Below are 17239 nucleotides of genomic sequence, written 5' to 3'. Positions count from 1 at the left end.
ATTTCCTCCTCCCCAAGAGGCAAAAACTCATCTGAAGAACACAAATGTTAACACCACCTTGCATCATTACTATTAAACAGGTGAGCTGGGCTTCATAGAGAATGGACCTAAGCCAGCCAGTATGATACATGCACTCATGAAAAGCTTACAATTTATACTAATACCCATGCTCAAAATTCAGAAGAATGTGTTAGAATTTTCAAGCTTGGCCAATAAAAGCTTGTTTTGACTGATCTGTAAAATTATTTACAGATTACTATGTAAATCATTACTATGATCATTACTATGATCTTTTCCATATCAATCAAATAATCTGTAAACCAGGGCAAATTATAGACTTCCTGTTCAAAAGTTAAAGCCTTCATAAAACGAGAAGTTTACTCTCTAAGTCAGAGTCAGGATGGATTATTCCCAGGATTTCCAAAATACATAGTAAAGCAAGTAGAAGTGGCTTGCCAGGCCACAGTGGTATGACTCTCCACAGATTTCCAAATAGCCATTGGACTCAGAAGAAAGAAAAGACTATTCTGGCAATATAATAACAGAGGTAGAAGAGTACATTACAACCAGTCTTAGTTCATGGATATCTAAATACTCTAACTCCCTTAAAGACCAATTACATTTCTTATAAGAGCCTGAAACTACAAAGTGAATTTTCTAGCCTAGTACTTATTAATAAAGTGACATGCTACCTCCCCTAAGGCTTTTTGCTGTGAGAGCAGAGCAATGTAAACCATCCTCACCCTTTCAAACCCCAGTCTTCATCATCCCCTGCCCTCCAAATATACACTTCTAGTATGTTTAATATAAACTGCAAAGGAAATGTTTTTGAAAACTCCAGTTCTCTGGGTTCCAAAGACTCTGAAAAATAACCTGCTGAGAGAAGAATTAGACCTTCATCGTTTAAAGGAACAATTTATAGTTCATCTATTCTTCACAGAAGACATAAGCATAGAAAACATGAGGTCAGTGTAGATGTATCACCAGACTGCATGAGAGACAGCATGACAGTACACACTTTGTATTCACAGGTTGCCTTGCCCCAAGTGACCTAAATTGCATTCCTGTTAACCAGGTTAGGTTGAGTTTACAATGGACCACAGATCTGTTAAGAAAAGGCTCAGAGGCTTAAAAAGAAAAGTATCAAAAGTCCCTGAAACCTGGTCTGTCCACTCGAAGTGGACCAGAATTAATTTAATCTGGAAAATATCTTCTGCTGAACCCTTCCAGAAGGCATCATTTTGAGCCTCTGATTCATATACAAACCACATGATGTAAAAGCAGAGCCTTTGTGGTCTCTGTGGAGCAGAAGGATTCTCACACAATAGTGATCTCTGCAGACATTTCTCTTTGTGTTAATAAAAGTAATCTTTCTCCTCATTACACTATTATACCAGTACAGGCTTTCTTTTGACACAATTATACTGGAACAGAATTACTAATTTAGACAAGGCTCTTCATCTCTCAAGTTAGCATTTGCCAGAGTGCTTATAAATCTTCATAGTAAAATACACAACCCAAAACTCAGGGAAGCAACACAGTCTGCACAGTTATCCTTCAAAGCAAATAATACATGGTCAGTTTTAAGAGTCTATTGTCTTACACACACTCCCTTTTAACACTGTATACTTTTAATTTCACAGCTCTTTTCTTTGTTATCTCAAATTCCTCCTGCCTCTTTCCCCAAGTTTTCATGTCTGTCTGACAGTTGGTGGTTAAAAACAAACTGCAGAACTAATAACAGTCCTTTAGGAGTCCAGGATGATACACAACATTTCTGATAACATGTGGAAACATGGGTATCAACATCTTAAGTGGACTCCACTTGGATGTGCAATGGACTCTTGCTAAGATTCAAAGGCAGACTTTGAAAGAATGCCTCTTTACAGGCCTGTGCACCTGCCAGAACAGAGACAGAAGACACAAACTACAATAAAGTAAACATTTAAAGTCTGTCAAAAGAAAAAGCTATATAATGACCAATGACCTTCCTAATGGAAGAAATCACATTCGTTTCAATTAGAGTGCTTGAAAAAAATTAGGAATATTAAGCTCATCAGAATATACTGTACAGACTACAGTCCTGACCCCAGCTGCCTCACTGCCTCTAGAGAACAGTACCTTGAGCAGAGCCTCTGTAATGAGTACAGTAGAGACGCTGTGAAGCTTATAATGAACTTTAGGGTGTAATGCTAGTAAAGTCAATATATATTAGCCACACTGCCATAAGGGTACTCAGCTCAGCACTCATGCATTCCCCACAGTGAAACAATACCTGGATAACTAGCACAGGGAGTTAAATCCCTTCCCAGTAAAAAAAAAAAACAAAAAAAAAACCCAACCCCCCCCCCCCCAAACCACAAAAAAAAGCCCATACCAAACAAACAAACAAAACCCCCTGCGTGTTCTTAAGCTGGGTGTAAGGTTTAAGTGCTACCCCATAGGCAATACATCCTTGTCATATTTCCTCCTCCCTATGAAGTTCAAAAAGCCCAGAGCAAACAAGTTCTCAGTGATAGCATGCTAATTATCCCTAAACCATTTCAGACAAATACAGAGGGGGTTTTGCCTGTGAACCCTCTCTCACAGGTGTTTGACACTGGGCCAGCTGCCACTTCAAACCAGTGCATTCATAAACACCCCAGATAGCAGTTTCTCAGTTGTTTTCTCTTTTGGATCCTGGATCAGCACACTATCAGCTGCACCTCCCTTTCCCCCTACACTGCTTGTGAGCCTTGTCAAAGGACCTGTGTTTTAGTTTTCTTGCCTTTGCTTCCCAGAATGACTTCCACATGGTATTTCCGAGTCAGTGTATTCTTCTGAGCAGTTAAGGTGCAGTGCTAACAGGTACCTCAAAAGCGTGAGTGGTGCTGCCTTGCAGGCTTGCCAGTATCAAAGAACAGAGTCACAGAATCATTAGGGTCAGAAAAGACCTCCAAGACTGAGTCCAACCTTTGACTGAACATCACAATGTCAACTAAACCACAGCATTAAATGCCATATCCAGTCTTTTCTTGAACACTTCCAGGGACAGTGACTTCACCAGCTCCCTGGGCAGCCTGTTCCAAGGCTTGACAAGACTTTCAGTGAATAAATTCTTCCTAATGTCTGCCCTGAACCTCCCCTGGCACAGCTTGAGGCCTTTTCCTCCTGTCTTTATTTCACTTCTGCTGGAATTTAGTGTGTGCTGTGACATGGCCATATATCATGTATCTTATTTTACTTCATCATGCTAACCTAATAGAGTATTTTATTAGCCTCAGAGATCCCAGACTTTGATATAAATCTTGTGGAGAATTCACCCATTGTTATTGCAAATGGGAACACAGCTGTTTCTGGGGCTGAACAAAACCCATAACAGCAGCAACAGAGCACACAAGCTGTAAAATGTCACTGAAGACTTGATTTCTGACAAACTAGCAAGAAATATAGAGATGGTACTACACAACTGATCATGCTGTCAATTTGATAAGCATATCTATATGTAACAAAGCTGTACTTGCACCAGAATACTTTAAAAATAAAAAATTCCTCTACTCACTACACATGCCTTAGGACTTAATATATTATCCTCAAGGCAGAATATTCAATAGCAGAATGCACTCTGGAAGGTCTCAGCAGGAAATTCAAAATCTTACCTAATTTGCACTGAAAAAATCAACCTGAGGAGATCAAATGATGCCTTGTACATTTTCACTACAATGTGCCATCACACTACAAAGCCGTATTTCTACATGCAAAGGGCAACCTGTATAAAATGCTATATTTGTCTCTCAGGAACACAATGGGTTAAGGAAGACTGCTCAAAACCAGTCAGAAGTTACATTTTAATGACCTGCACTAGCAGAAAGCCCTATTCATGAAACTTCTTAAGTCTCATGCTCCTTTCACAGCAGGCCTTATGTGACTGCAATTGAAGCTTTAAAAACCATCATTCCTCTTTAAAGCCAGCACGTGCATTAAAGACAGCTAGGTGCTACTGATCAGGGATCAAATGCAGAACTTCTGGAATACAAATCCCAGGACAGCAGAACACAGGTATGCTATTGCAGCCCATTTCCAGTCCTACTTTCAGCTGCCCACGGCCCCAGAGCACTGAGGGATAAGACAGTACAACTTGAAGTAGATCAAACACTTCTAATAAAACAAAGGCAGGATCTTGTTTATTTCATGAAGCAGGATCATTACCTGCCAAATGCAAACATAAGCCTTGGGCATTGCATATGCTAGGGGAAAAAAGAAAACAAAGCAAAAAGCAATTTACAGCTGCAGGTGCCTCCTGATGCCCTTCAAGATGTTTTAAATTGATAACATAAGGTGAGCCAAAACATTCTTAACTATCAGAGAGCCTCATCACCCTCAGGGGAAAAGAGGAGCCCAATAACCTTTCTGCCCAAAATTTTGGATGCAGTCCCAAGACCTTCACCTGCAATGAGTCATCACCTTAGGCAGGCAGAAGAGGACTGGTCAAGTAGGGATACAGCACTGGACTAAACACAACACTTACTGAAATCAATAAGGTTACATGAATTGAGACCAAAGTTCAGTCGTTTTTTTTCCACATTCTCTTTTCATAAGAACTCAGTGACATGATACAGTCAAGCATTCAGGGAAAGTACAGATCAGAATATCAGTAAGCAAATAAGCCTTGCTTATAGAAGGTTTGAAATGCTAGCATTTATCTGCACAAAGGAAATTAGGGACACCATTAATTCCTCAAGTACCAGTTCATCAACTTAAATCCATTAGTAAAACAAGCCTAGAAATACTGGCAGCTGATTGATACTTCTGTTGAACTAAAGGAAGTTATCACAGTCTGGACAGGCCGTGAAAGCTATTTTTTCAGTTCAATAAAAGAATTTCAGTAGAATTAGGAAAGGAGTGATCTCAAGGAAGGCAGGTAGTACTTTTTGGAAAATGCCAATGCATTAAAATTTCAAAATTTTGAAGATACACATTTTGAAAAATAAGTTTAGCAGGCTCAGAATGGGGGAAGAGGAAAACAGGCAGACAGATGCCACTAAACAGCCCATAAGCACTGGGTCAGTATGTTAACCTGAAACAGTGGAGACCTACATCCAGGTGGCTTCCCCACACAATCCTTTCTGTATGTGTCTATACAGAACAGGTTCTGCTTTTATATTACAGTTTTAAGACCAAAACAAGACTCAAATAGGTAAACAATTTGAACTTGAATGTTTTTAAAGACTGTTGATTTTGGCATCTGAGACAGCAGCTTATATTGTGAATACATGGAGTATGTTCAGCATAGAATACTACAGAATGACAGAATATTCTGAGTTGGAAGGGACCCACAGGGATCATCGAGCCCAGATTTTTAAGTGAATGACCCATATGGGCATCAAGCCCACAACCTTGGCCTCATTAGTACCATGCTCTAATCAACTGAGCAAACGTGCAGGAATTCAGTATTCAATATTCAGTACTGTATTCTGCCTACAGAGCACAGTATTGGCTTCACAGCATGGGCAAAGACATCCTTAGGGAACTCCTGTTTGCTGACTTACTTTGAGGAGACACGAATGAACAAAACACAGTAGCTGGTTTCCTCTGAGAGGATGAACTAACGCTCCAGGGATTCAAGGCATGTGCCATCACCGAAGTAAGAGCCCAAGCAGAAGCTGGAAAGAGCCAGCACCATCTAGTGCTCAGGAGAGATGGAGCAAGCAGAGCAGAGAGAACAACGCACCAACTCTCCCCAGGCACAGAACTTCAGGAGACACGCTTGCAAGGAAACTCAAACTGCACTTGAGCCTAAAAAGACCCAAGTGCAGCTCGGAAAAGGCAAGGAGATGTACCTGTCATCATCTGAGTGTTAAAACGTTATTACCTTAAGGGTCTCAACCCACGAAAAAAGGTAATAATACAAAACAGTTTCCAGACTATGACTGCAAAGAAAACATACAATTTTATCATTCTGGGCACTCCTTTGGAAAGAAAATTTAGCAAAAACATTTATTGTTTCTCACCCCTCAATAAATGGAAAGGTCTATCTTATGTTCCAAGAGACAGGTTTTTTAGTGGCATACAACTGCATGCTCTCAGGTATGCTCCAGACATCTAGAAGCAATAAACACAGATCTGACAGGGCCCTCCACTGCAAAACCAAGACCACCAATCTTCTTATCCAGGTCAATGCAATGCCATGGACATGGTAACATCCACAGCTCTCTTACTAAGCGATCTGACAGGGCCCTCCACTGCAAAACCAAGACCACCAATCTTCTTGTCCAGGTCAATGCAATGCCATGGCCATGGAGAGCTGTGGTAACATCCACAGCTCTCTTGCTAAGTGTCTCCAGAATGCACTGCTGCAACTACTCTGCCTTAAACTTTCTAGGAGGACACAAAATTACTTTATTTTGCTGCCGTTTCCCTAGTCAATATGGTGGATGCCAAATCACAGGAATCTAAATATACCTCTCAAATATCAACGCCATTGCATATTCAGATATGCACAACCAGTTTTCAGCTGTAGACTTCAGGAGAAAATTACCAATGGCAAACTCAGGATCCTGCTGTTAATTAAAAATGCAATTTGCATTGAATAATAGAGAACATGGAATGATTTTCAATGTATGAATTTCTAATTTCTTTCCTGGTATTTTAATTACACAGCATCTCAACAGGAACTGAGATAAAAAGGCCACAAAAATAGCTTAATTGTTGTTGATCACCTGGGATGCAGAAGTGTACCACAGATCAGACTGCTCTGTGGGCACCATTCCACCTGCTGGTACAAGACAAACAAGCTGCCACTCCAACTTCTCTGTCAGATACTGTCAACAACACAAATGGGCCCCTACAGAACAAGTAGACAATAATTATTGTTCCTGTAAGAATTAGGACTCCTACCTTCTTATTCTGCCTTTCTTGTTTTTCCTTCTTGTTATGTAGCCCAACCAAGGCCATGAAGTAGCTTCTGAATAAGCCCTGCACAAAGTTTCTGCATGAGGCATTTTATTTTGCCACAGCCAAACTTCTGGCATAATGCAACCTCTACTCCATTTTTGAAGGACTCGGTATTCCATGCAAGTTCCTTTTGTAAGGGCAAGTTGCCTATAGTGAATTAAGTCATTATAACTAACTGAAAGAGCACACCATAGAGAACTGACTTCTAAAGTTTTGAAAATAACCTTTGACATGTAGATCATGTATAGGCAGTGATGCTATAAGGATCTCTGGCTAAGCCTGCAAAAAGACCAAGGTAACAATTATGAAGAGGACTGAACTGCTTCACTAAAGAGAGAGCTGCTGCTAACTCAACTGGAGCACAAAAAAACAACCTGAAGGTGCAGCTTTCAGCACCTTAATTGGATTGACCTGAAGTCCAACTGGTTTGAGAACTTTTTTCCAGTCATGAGGTCTGAAATGAAAGATATGATTAAATATCTGGAAACAAGATCAACGCCTTCAGCAGCTGTTTCCAATGGAAAAATTAAACTCATTACAAAACTGCACCCTTAATCTCACAAAAACTCTCACCTAAGAGCTGTCACTGTTCACCTTGGCAAAAAGCACTTTGGCAAGAAACAGGAACTAGTTATCATGAGTGATAAGGGACATCAAAATGTGTACCATGAGTACCTCCTAACTTCTGAACCTTTTTACCACTTCCCTTCGTGATTCTAAAAACCTTACTATATCAGGAAATTCTCTGTCTGCAGAAGAACTTGAGCATCTCATAGTGCTGCAAAGACTGGGGAATGAAACTAGGTAGACCACTTGCCACAAGACATTAAAACATTATTTCCTAAAAGGTGAGACTTCAGGAGCACTTAAGTCATCACCATTCCTTAAGCCTTTCTCAGAGCTTAATCCCTGTGGCTTCTTACAAGCTGCGTTACACCACTCCAAAATGCACTGTAACCCCAGGTCAACACTGAGTTGTTCTGTTGCCCCTAGCAACAGCAGATGCTGGTTTTGTTGCCAGATTCAGACTCCTCTTCCAAACAACACAGATAATTTCATCCATAAATACCAGCTGCTGTGAAATTATTACCCCAAATGATACAGCACTTGCACGTGACCTCATACTACCCTCATAACTTTACAAAAACATCCCCCACCACCTGCTAATGTGCTCTGGAGTATGAGAACAGCTCACCTCACCATTCCACTTTGAACATCTATGATGAAGGGAAGCATGAATGGATTCAAAAGGGTCCAGAAATTTAGTTTCCCCAAAAAGGAATATAGAGAATATACTTCAGGAAGTCCTGTCACCAGATCTAGCCCTGGTTTGACTGTAGAACTGTTCTGCAGTCTCTCTGTCCCTAGTTAACCCTTCTCCCCGCTGCCCTATACAGCTTAGAAATGAACTTGATGAAACATGAATAAAACACAATGCCCATCATTAGTTCTTGTTACTCAGCAGAAAATCAATACATGCTCTGTTACAGCACAGGACATGCTGTTACTCCAGTCCCTGCCCTCTGAGGGAACAGCTCTCACAGCCAAACCTAGCACAGCCTGCAGCAGAGGAAAGGTGGCAAGATCTCAGCCACAGTTGCACAGCAAGGACGCTGAATGCCTCAGCCATCAATCACAAAACAGGGTTTTGGAGCTAACTGGTGTCACAGACTTTGGAACTCTTTGGACATTTCTCAGATCTCAGCCGCTTCTCTTTGCCAGATAAGCTGGTATCAGCTATAGGCACACTTTATGAATGTTACATTCCATTCTTAATTTTATTAGTTAAAGCTCTGATGCTTACTAGCACAGTAAAACCCTAATCTATACTTAGAGCTATTGAATGCACCTGTATTCACAAAATCTCCAATTTAACTAAGACAGATTAAAAAAAAAAAAATCTTACCATCCCTATAGAAACTGTAGAGTCCCAGTTTATAGTGGGATAAATGAAATGCAATTAGGCAGAAATGTGATTATGGCCATACATCTAACACAGGGAAAGATGGGCAGTGATGGGAAATAAAGATCTGGGTCCTGCAAGATTATTTGTGCTCCCCTTCCTATCTGGCATCTGTTTCAGAGCTGTTCACTACGTGGGTGTTCTGCAGGCTGGCAGCCACGCAGAATACGGTCATTTCAGAACACATGCAAAAAAAGAAAGGGCATTTATGCCAAAACCAGCACAGAATAAATGTACTGTGAACCAAATGGGGAACTCTTCAGGCCACATTCTCCAGTGACGTCTGTGTCAATCACATTCTGTATTGACTGGCTATTTATAGTGGTTTTCAATATTTACTATCCATGTAGCAAACTAAGTTTGCTACGAATGGGATTTAGCTGCATTAGTTAGGGAAAATATCTTCATTTTGCAGACAAGTCAGCGCTACACTAAGACTGAATAGTTTTTTCAGGGAACACAGAAATGTGCAATGTCAATACACCAGACTGAACACGAATGTCCTGGATCCATGACCATGCAAAACAGTGTCATTTTTTCCTCCTTTCTGAATAGTCACTTTCAACTAGCCACATGGCCCTGCTTTACCAACTCACCTGAAGCAACAGCTACCTGCAGTTTAGGACAATTCTTTTGCAGGCTACAGAAATATAACCTGATAAGTTGGACAAGTAGTTATTTTGACATCTGGAATCAGAAGAACTTCAAATCTGCAGGAAACTCAATAAAGCCAGTCTGTGGCTCAGTTAATTATTTCAGATCACTGCCAGAACACATGGGATCATTCACAATCACAACAACCCAAGTGTTTTCACATTGCAGGTCCACAGTCCTTCTGCAACAGTATGGGGCACAATTTTTGCAAAATGGTGCAGATGTGTCACATTCAGACCAACAATTAATGCCACTTCCTTGGAGATCCTCCATACAGGCAGCACTGTGGGCCCAAAGCCCTGCTGTTTGTGGGGCCCTGCCTATGAGGGCACATTGCAGTACAAGGGGAAAAAAGGGCATTAATAGATAGTGAACAGTGATAAGTAAGAGGAAAAAATAAATCTCTTCTCCCCAAGTAGCTTCCTGCACGTCAAACAGAATTCTGTGACTAAGGTATTGAAAAACACTGCCTGGTGGGGTCATTGAAAACCTTACAGCACAGCCTGTTCTTGCTCTGCCTGATACTGTCTCGAGAGGGGTGTGCAAAAATGGCATTTTAAGCCAGCCTAACTGGGTGGTAATAAAAAGACCCTAAAGAGTAAAAACAGACCTGACTCCACAGCAACAACATACAGGGACAAGTGTTTGTTTTTAAAAAATTCCATTAAAAAACAAGAGGCAGCCTAAAGCAATTACTTTTTATCTACCCTACTGACAGCACCAATGCTGTGGGGAGAGACAATGCTTAGCAGCATGGACAGGTAGTCCATGCAGGACAAGCTGGCAGTGAAGTGAAGCATGACTGAGACAGTGCACTCAGTTTTTCAGTTTTTAGCACAGTCACATTCTCTGCCTCTTCGTTTCTAAGAACTCAGTCTTCAGGTCCTGGGAGATAGATGAACTGGCTCAGTCCTTTCAGGGCTCTCATTCCTCTGCTGTAACACTAAAAGCACTGCTTTTCTCCTCTGTCAATCCTGCCACCCGAAACTACCTCCAAAATACACTGCATTGAAATCCATGCACAAGGTTTGAACACAATCACAAACAAATCAACTGAATTGAATTGCTCCTATACTGCAATAGGGAACTTAATTCTAAATCTACCCTGGAGATACTAACTGACCCCAGCAAGCATTAAAACGGGAGCTATAATGACTGCAAAGGTTTTAGATTAATACTACAGTGACAGATCATTAGATTTTCTACCTGAAAAAAATTCAATCTCACTTCCATGCTAGGTCATTTATTTTCTTAAACCTTTTATCCAAAAGGGAAGTGTTTTGAAGCTTTTTGTCTGCCCTCCCACCCACTTCCCAAAATAATTAGCATACATGAAAGAAATTGCATCCAGATACCACTTTTCCCTAAGTTCTGTGCTGTGCTCTGTGCCTGTTTTTCCTGTAACAACCAGAAGAGTGCACCCATAGAGAGACCACACTACGCTCCAAGCAAAGAGCCTCTCCAAAGAGGAAAGTCAAGGATCATGATACATCTCAACTGCTGTAAAATGAAAATGAGGCACCACATCAGCACTTATATCCAGAACAAAGAACACCATGTAGTCAAGTTCCTTTTCTCAGCCTCACTGGATAATATTGTCAGTGTATCAGGACATTCAGGAGTGACCAATACAACTCAATTACCATTAGTGACAACTGATGGGAATGATGTGATGTTATAGTGAAAGCACAAAAAAATGCTGGCATACCTGGAGTAATTTCAAACAGATGTTTCCCTGGTTCATCAGGATTAGGTGGCAGCTCGTTCACCTGACTGCCTTGCAGTAGTATCAAACCCTGTAATGGACACAAACATTAGTGAAAAGGGAAAGGCTACTAAAAGGGTAAGGAAAAGATAATAAAATGTATAGTAAACTCAATTCCTGCTCATCTACAGGTCCCAACACCTTTCTACAGTTCTGAGCAAGAAAATATTTGAGCTGGTCATCCACCTGCTTCACTGCCCTTTCTCTCACACTGGACACTGCTGGTTAGGGCTGTTTCCTCTGGATTAACAGTTCTCTGAGCATGCAGAAATGATTCTCCTTGGTTTCCATACCTAATTATCCTTTGCAAGAGTTTCATCTCACATTACATCTATTCTTCCTACACCCTTGAATTTCTGGTTGCAGCATGCATTTGAATAAAATGGCAGATTTTCCAGATATGCTCAGTACACAGAAGTTCCCAGGGAAATACTTGAAGAGAGCAGCTAATTCAGGTTTGAAAGACAATGGACTACCTTTTAATACAAAAGACTAAGGAAAAAAAAAATGAGCTCTTCTACTTCCCAAGTTCAAATGCTGCCAGTATTCAGCTTCATTTCCACTTTGTGCCCAAGCACAATCAAGACAATGTATTCCAGTTTGGGAACCCTGCATAGCTGGTGACATAGTATCTTCAAAGTGAACAAAATCCTCTTAACCTATGGAAAAGCTGGAAAAGACATCACAGGAAGCTCTTCTCCAGTAACCTGAGTGAAACAAGCATTTAATCTCTGATATTTTAAAAGGTTTCCAGCTAACATTTTTTAGGACATATGCACAATCAGACAGACAAATTACAGTAAAAACTGGGTCTCTCAAGAGTTAAGCTATGAAGACGGTAATCAGCAGTTCCCACTCCTGCACTGAACTGCCCTGGAATGCAAACGGGGTTCAAAGCATCTTTCTTGATGAACAGAAAATGAACAAAGTTGTTTCAGTCAGGTTTTTCACACATATCTCTGGTTGATGAGCATGTAGCTATGCATGTTTACTGATCTGGCAACAACCAAATCCAAGACACACTGGACCACCATAACGTTGGTAATCAAAACAAATTCTAGTTATGTTATTTGTCAGCTTCCAGATCCACATATAATGGAGTAATACAATTAGTGTCTCATGAGACAGACAATCCAGAATTTCAACTAACAGAAGACAATTTATCATAAGAGCCTTGCAACCTTCTCTATAAAACAATGAAGCCAGATGTGTTACTTTTCATTGTCACTATTCAGTATAACTTCCATAGCTTTGCTGCTCAGGAATACATCCTCCTACAAATGCTTTGTTCAACTTCAAGTGTCAAGGCTCAGCTCCTGTCCCACACCCAGTGTAAGGGTAAGGTTGTGGAAGGACATCATAGAGGAGGGCACTTAGCAAAGTCCACGCTGAGTGGTTTTTAGGAATGGTTGTAAGATTTTAAATTGAGGTAAAACAAGTCAACACAACAGGATAAACCTTCACCATCCTTACCTCCCAATCCTGTTGCCCTGCAATTTGACTCTGAGGTTCACTGAAATTAGAAGATAAACTGAAGACATTCCAGAGATAACAGGAAAACAGAGGAAAGGCAACTTGACAAAAATGCAGATGCATCTGAATTCCAAATGGTATCAAAAAGTATTGTATAAAACATCATCTTTAAGGTCCAGTGGCCAGAACACATTCTAGAAAATTCTGCTGTTTTCTAAAGTGGAAAATTCAAGCCCACTGCAGATGCGTTAAAGCCCTCCATCATGTCAAGGAAGGGTTAATGAATTAGTAGCACAGTGGCTTCTTTTCCCCTGGAAATTAGGGAGGAGTGCATGCTCTCTCCTTTCCTGGGAATAGAAACAAGCCCAAAGCTACTTTAAAAACACAAACATATTGACAGAGTCAGTAGGAGCATCAAAAACTCTTTACAGGTCAGTCCTCCCTTCCCCCTGTCCTCACTGGAAAAAAAAAAAGAAAACTCTGCAGAAAAGCAATGGTTGCAGACCCACCCTCTAACCTTTGGTCTCTGATGGAGTGGGCTGTGCAACTGCAACTGTCATGTGGCACACAAATATACACACCTTCAACAGTACTCAATCCATTAAGATAACTCTTACAAAAATTTTCTTAAGAAAAATTCCTCTTCACTCCAGAAAGCCTGTGTGATTCTCCTGCCATTAGATTACAGCTCCACCTTTTCAGCAATATTATTAAAGGAAGAATATTTACAGTTTTCTCTAAGAATCCGAAAGAACAGTTTTCATAAAAATAGCCAAATGCAACATTCATGAAGAAAAAGATGTTGCTTCATATTTCTCTTTTGAAACATTATGCCATAATTCTCATTTGACTTTATCAGGTAAACAACAAGAACACAACTCTCTTCCAGAGTATATGGAACATGTATAAATAATCAAGTAGGTGGAAGATCAATGGGAATTTCAGTGAAACTATTGATTTAGTTTCTACACACAAACTTAAAGGCCATACTTGATAAATAAAACAAAAATACTTAAATTAGGCATGAGTACTATAAGCCTGAAGAAAATTAGGGATTAATATCAATAACAACGGGAGAAAATATCTCCATGGCCTATAAAAAAAAATCTCCCCACAATAAAGGGTCTCAGCTGTCTTCCTAAGGTGCCTGGACACATCTGTGCCATTGCCCCTTCATTCCAGAGAATCCCAAGCAACAGCTGTCTGTAAGTCCCAAAAGTACATCTCACCTGTGGGATGCATACAGTCCTGGCTGAAGTCAGATGCAAATCCTAATTTGCAACTCCTATAAGAATAGTCACAACACAGTCCCGTATCATCCTACACAAAATATCTTCCCACAGTGATAAATGCATGGCAACCCCGTGCCCAAAAAGGGCCAGGGTTAAAGAAACCCTTTACAACGTGACTACCTGAGGCCATTTCTTCCTCATCATGTTCACTGACATGGTTCAAAAGGGCCCAGCTCTCCCACATGCATTGCATATGAAGATAAGGTTCCTGGCTTGCAAGTGCAAAATCCAGCTGTTGCTGGCAGCATCCCGAGTAATCAAGTTACATCATCAAGTTCAAATCTCTCTAGCCCTTACACAGCAGACTTTCCATAATTATGGACCAAATCTCTGATCAGGAGAGTGCAAGATATAAGATGCAGTCAACATCCTCATTCATCTACCATATTTATGTCAGGCCCACAGGGGAATATTAATTTCCATTCTCACTCTACAATGAAATTTATGTGTGACAGTCAAGCAGGCAGCTGCATCAAAGCAGTTTAATAATTGTCTGTAATGAGTGTGTGGATGGTGATGATATTACACAGGCTGACTGTCACTCTGTAATGCCTGTACTGACTCATCAGGAGCCAGCAGCACAGGGACACTGTCTGGCTCATTCAATTATGTTCCCTCTGTTCAGTGACTCTGGTTAAAGGCCTGACAGTCAAAACAATGACTATGTGAATTATGATGCATAATCTACTACAGCAACAGGAAAGACCTCAGCTCCAATGCTCTGAGAGAATTTTACAGGCATTAGAAAAACATGAATAAGAAATTCTTCATCTCCTCTGTAAACTTCAGCCCATAGCAGAACACCCACTCCCTCCCCCCACTAAAACACACATTACAGCCCATTCTCAGTGTGTAACCAAACCCACACACTCCACACACACAAGGCAGCTCCAAGCAGCTGGTTCACCTCATGGCTAACAATGGATTAGCTGGGAGATTTCGAGTCCCAGCTGAGCAAGAAGGTTAATCACTCCTGCCTCAGTAATCTGCAGCTCCACAGCTCTTCTTGTCAAACTCCAGTCTCATAGCTGACCATACCAAGATCTGGAGGTCAGCATGCCCTAGTGGGTAAGTAAACACCTTCTAACCTTTTCCCAAGCTCTACCACTTGTCTGGTAGTAGAAAAGCCTCCCTGCAACATCTCGTGCCTTTGAAACTCCTTAAGTGTGAATGGTTTTGGTGAGGACAGAAAACGTCTGAAATGAGCTGTCAATCAAAGCACAGCTGTGATCACAGTGGAGTCACAACCTTTAACTCCTGCACTTCCTTAGTCATACCTGAGGTTTAGTTTCATCTTCATCCTTGTAATAGAAGAGCTGATCCCCACGCAGCACAAACCACCGCTGCTGCCAGTTCTTCATAATGCTCCTTTGTTTCTTCAGCCAGCCACACTTCAGCACACGATCCTGGGGGTTTGGAGAACATGGTCTGGAGGGAGGCCCAATCTGTTCACCCATCACCAAACTCCTTGACCGGGCTGAAAAGGCAATTACAGAGTAAGTGAAACAAAGATATAATAGTAAGAACACTCAGAGAGGCTAAATAACTGTTCCACACTTCCTTCTCAGATATGGACAGACATGTTTCCTTTCTGAACAGGTACTTGTTTTTCAGGGTGTACATTCAAGCTAAACACAGGACAGACATCACCTTTTATGATACTGTTCACTCCAGAGTGTCTAAAGAGACACAACACCTCCACTGAGGCTTCACTGCTCATACAACCATTCCTTGTGGCAAATCATCACTGCCTCCCAGCTCTACATGGGAATAATGATATTGCTCACTCCTGACAGGATATTTGCCTGATGAGGATGTGCAAATGTATGGTGAGGGGGCACAAAGAGAAGGAGAGGGTATAAAAAAATATTCTCACTCCACACACTACCAGTTTGGGGTGATTAGCCAGGGAACCCAGCTGCCATAGGTGAGAAAAAGAATTAAAAACTGAGGAAAATTAAAAAAGAGAATTGTCAAACAAAGTAGTGACTGTGAGCCACACAAAAGACATAGAGATAACACAGCTATCCAGAATTATTGAAGTCATCTCTCTCTTCAGGACATTCTGACACTGAAGCAGAAAAACAAAATTAAAAAATAAAAACAAATAATAAAAAGACAAAATAGAGAAAAAAACCAACACATAAATCTGAGGAAGGGTTTCAGAAACAGAAAATAAGTGAGGAAAAGTTTAAGAAATAGAAACCCTTTCTTTCCTCCTCTCTTGCATTAAGAGTACTGAAGCTTGGGGCATTTAGAAATAGTCTGGAGTAGCAGACAATGATTATATATTGCAGACATCAAGCCAGTCCTCCACAATAGATAGGTTAAGTGACCTCATAGGTCTTTTCCACCTCTACCTCCTTTGGATTTAAGAAGTATCTTATAATAATAGTTATTAAATATTTCATGCCATTTTTCCTTCATTAGTGATAGTATTATCCTGCTCCTTCCCATTTTCTGCATTCAGCTAACTTGAAGCAAAATTTATAACTGCCCACTTGGAACAAGGCATGAGTTTACAGACCAGTACCATTAAATCTGCATCACTGATATCTCACATTAACACTGTGAACTGTTGCTGCTGAAAGCCAGGCAAGCTTCTTATCCAGGTACCCAAGATACACTACAGCTAATTCAAACCATCACAAGGAAGGGAAAGCAAACCTATGCCTCTCAGAGTACGGTCCAATTTTGCCTCTTTTGGGTTCAGAAAACTAAACATGGCCTTAATGTTACCATGTGATTTATTTCTGCTCCTGGTGCCTCACCACACAGGGATGAAACTGCCGGCATTTGCCAAAGAAAGAAAAATAATGAGGATGTTGTGGTGTTTGGGGAATTAAAAAAAAAAAATTTAAACAATCATATTTGCAACATTAAAATTGATCCTATTTCTTCACTTCCATGAAGCAAACTGCAAAATAAGGAGAGGCAGATAAGGGACTTAGGTCAGATCTTTAAAGAGCCTCCTCAGTGTAATCCAGTGAGGGAAATGACATTGGTGTCTGTGATAAAATCTGCTTTGACCTTCCTCATGACCTGGCAGTCAGGTCATGATGTTGTGCTTTATCAAGAGCTCTAAACCAGCACATCTACACATGAAACACTTCCATCAGCAGAGGGCAGACCTGAATGGATCACATCCTCTCATTATCA

At 40.7% G+C, this 17239-nt stretch overlaps 1 protein-coding gene across 1 annotated transcript in view; it reads right to left on the bottom strand.

The window, feature by feature from the left end:
- Positions 1-15552, bottom strand: part of ARHGAP22 (Rho GTPase activating protein 22) — a 109023-nt gene extending 93471 nt beyond the window's left edge. The window contains exons 1-2 of the mRNA XM_041461328.1: positions 15358-15552; positions 11259-11346 (exon numbers count right to left, since the gene is read on the bottom strand). Of these exons, the coding sequence (XP_041317262.1) occupies positions 11259-11346; positions 15358-15537 (268 nt within the window). The 5' untranslated portion in view covers positions 15538-15552. The remainder of the gene's footprint in view (positions 1-11258; positions 11347-15357) is intronic.
- Positions 15553-17239: the final 1687 nt, after the last annotated feature.

Source organism: Pyrgilauda ruficollis, unplaced genomic scaffold (genome assembly GCF_017590135.1).
Source record: "Pyrgilauda ruficollis isolate IOZ18807 unplaced genomic scaffold, ASM1759013v1 scaffold15, whole genome shotgun sequence".
Classification (NCBI taxonomy): Eukaryota; Metazoa; Chordata; class Aves; order Passeriformes; family Passeridae; genus Pyrgilauda; species Pyrgilauda ruficollis.
The sequence above is the reverse complement of the archived record's forward strand: the minus strand, read 5'-3'. Positions and strand labels throughout refer to the sequence as shown.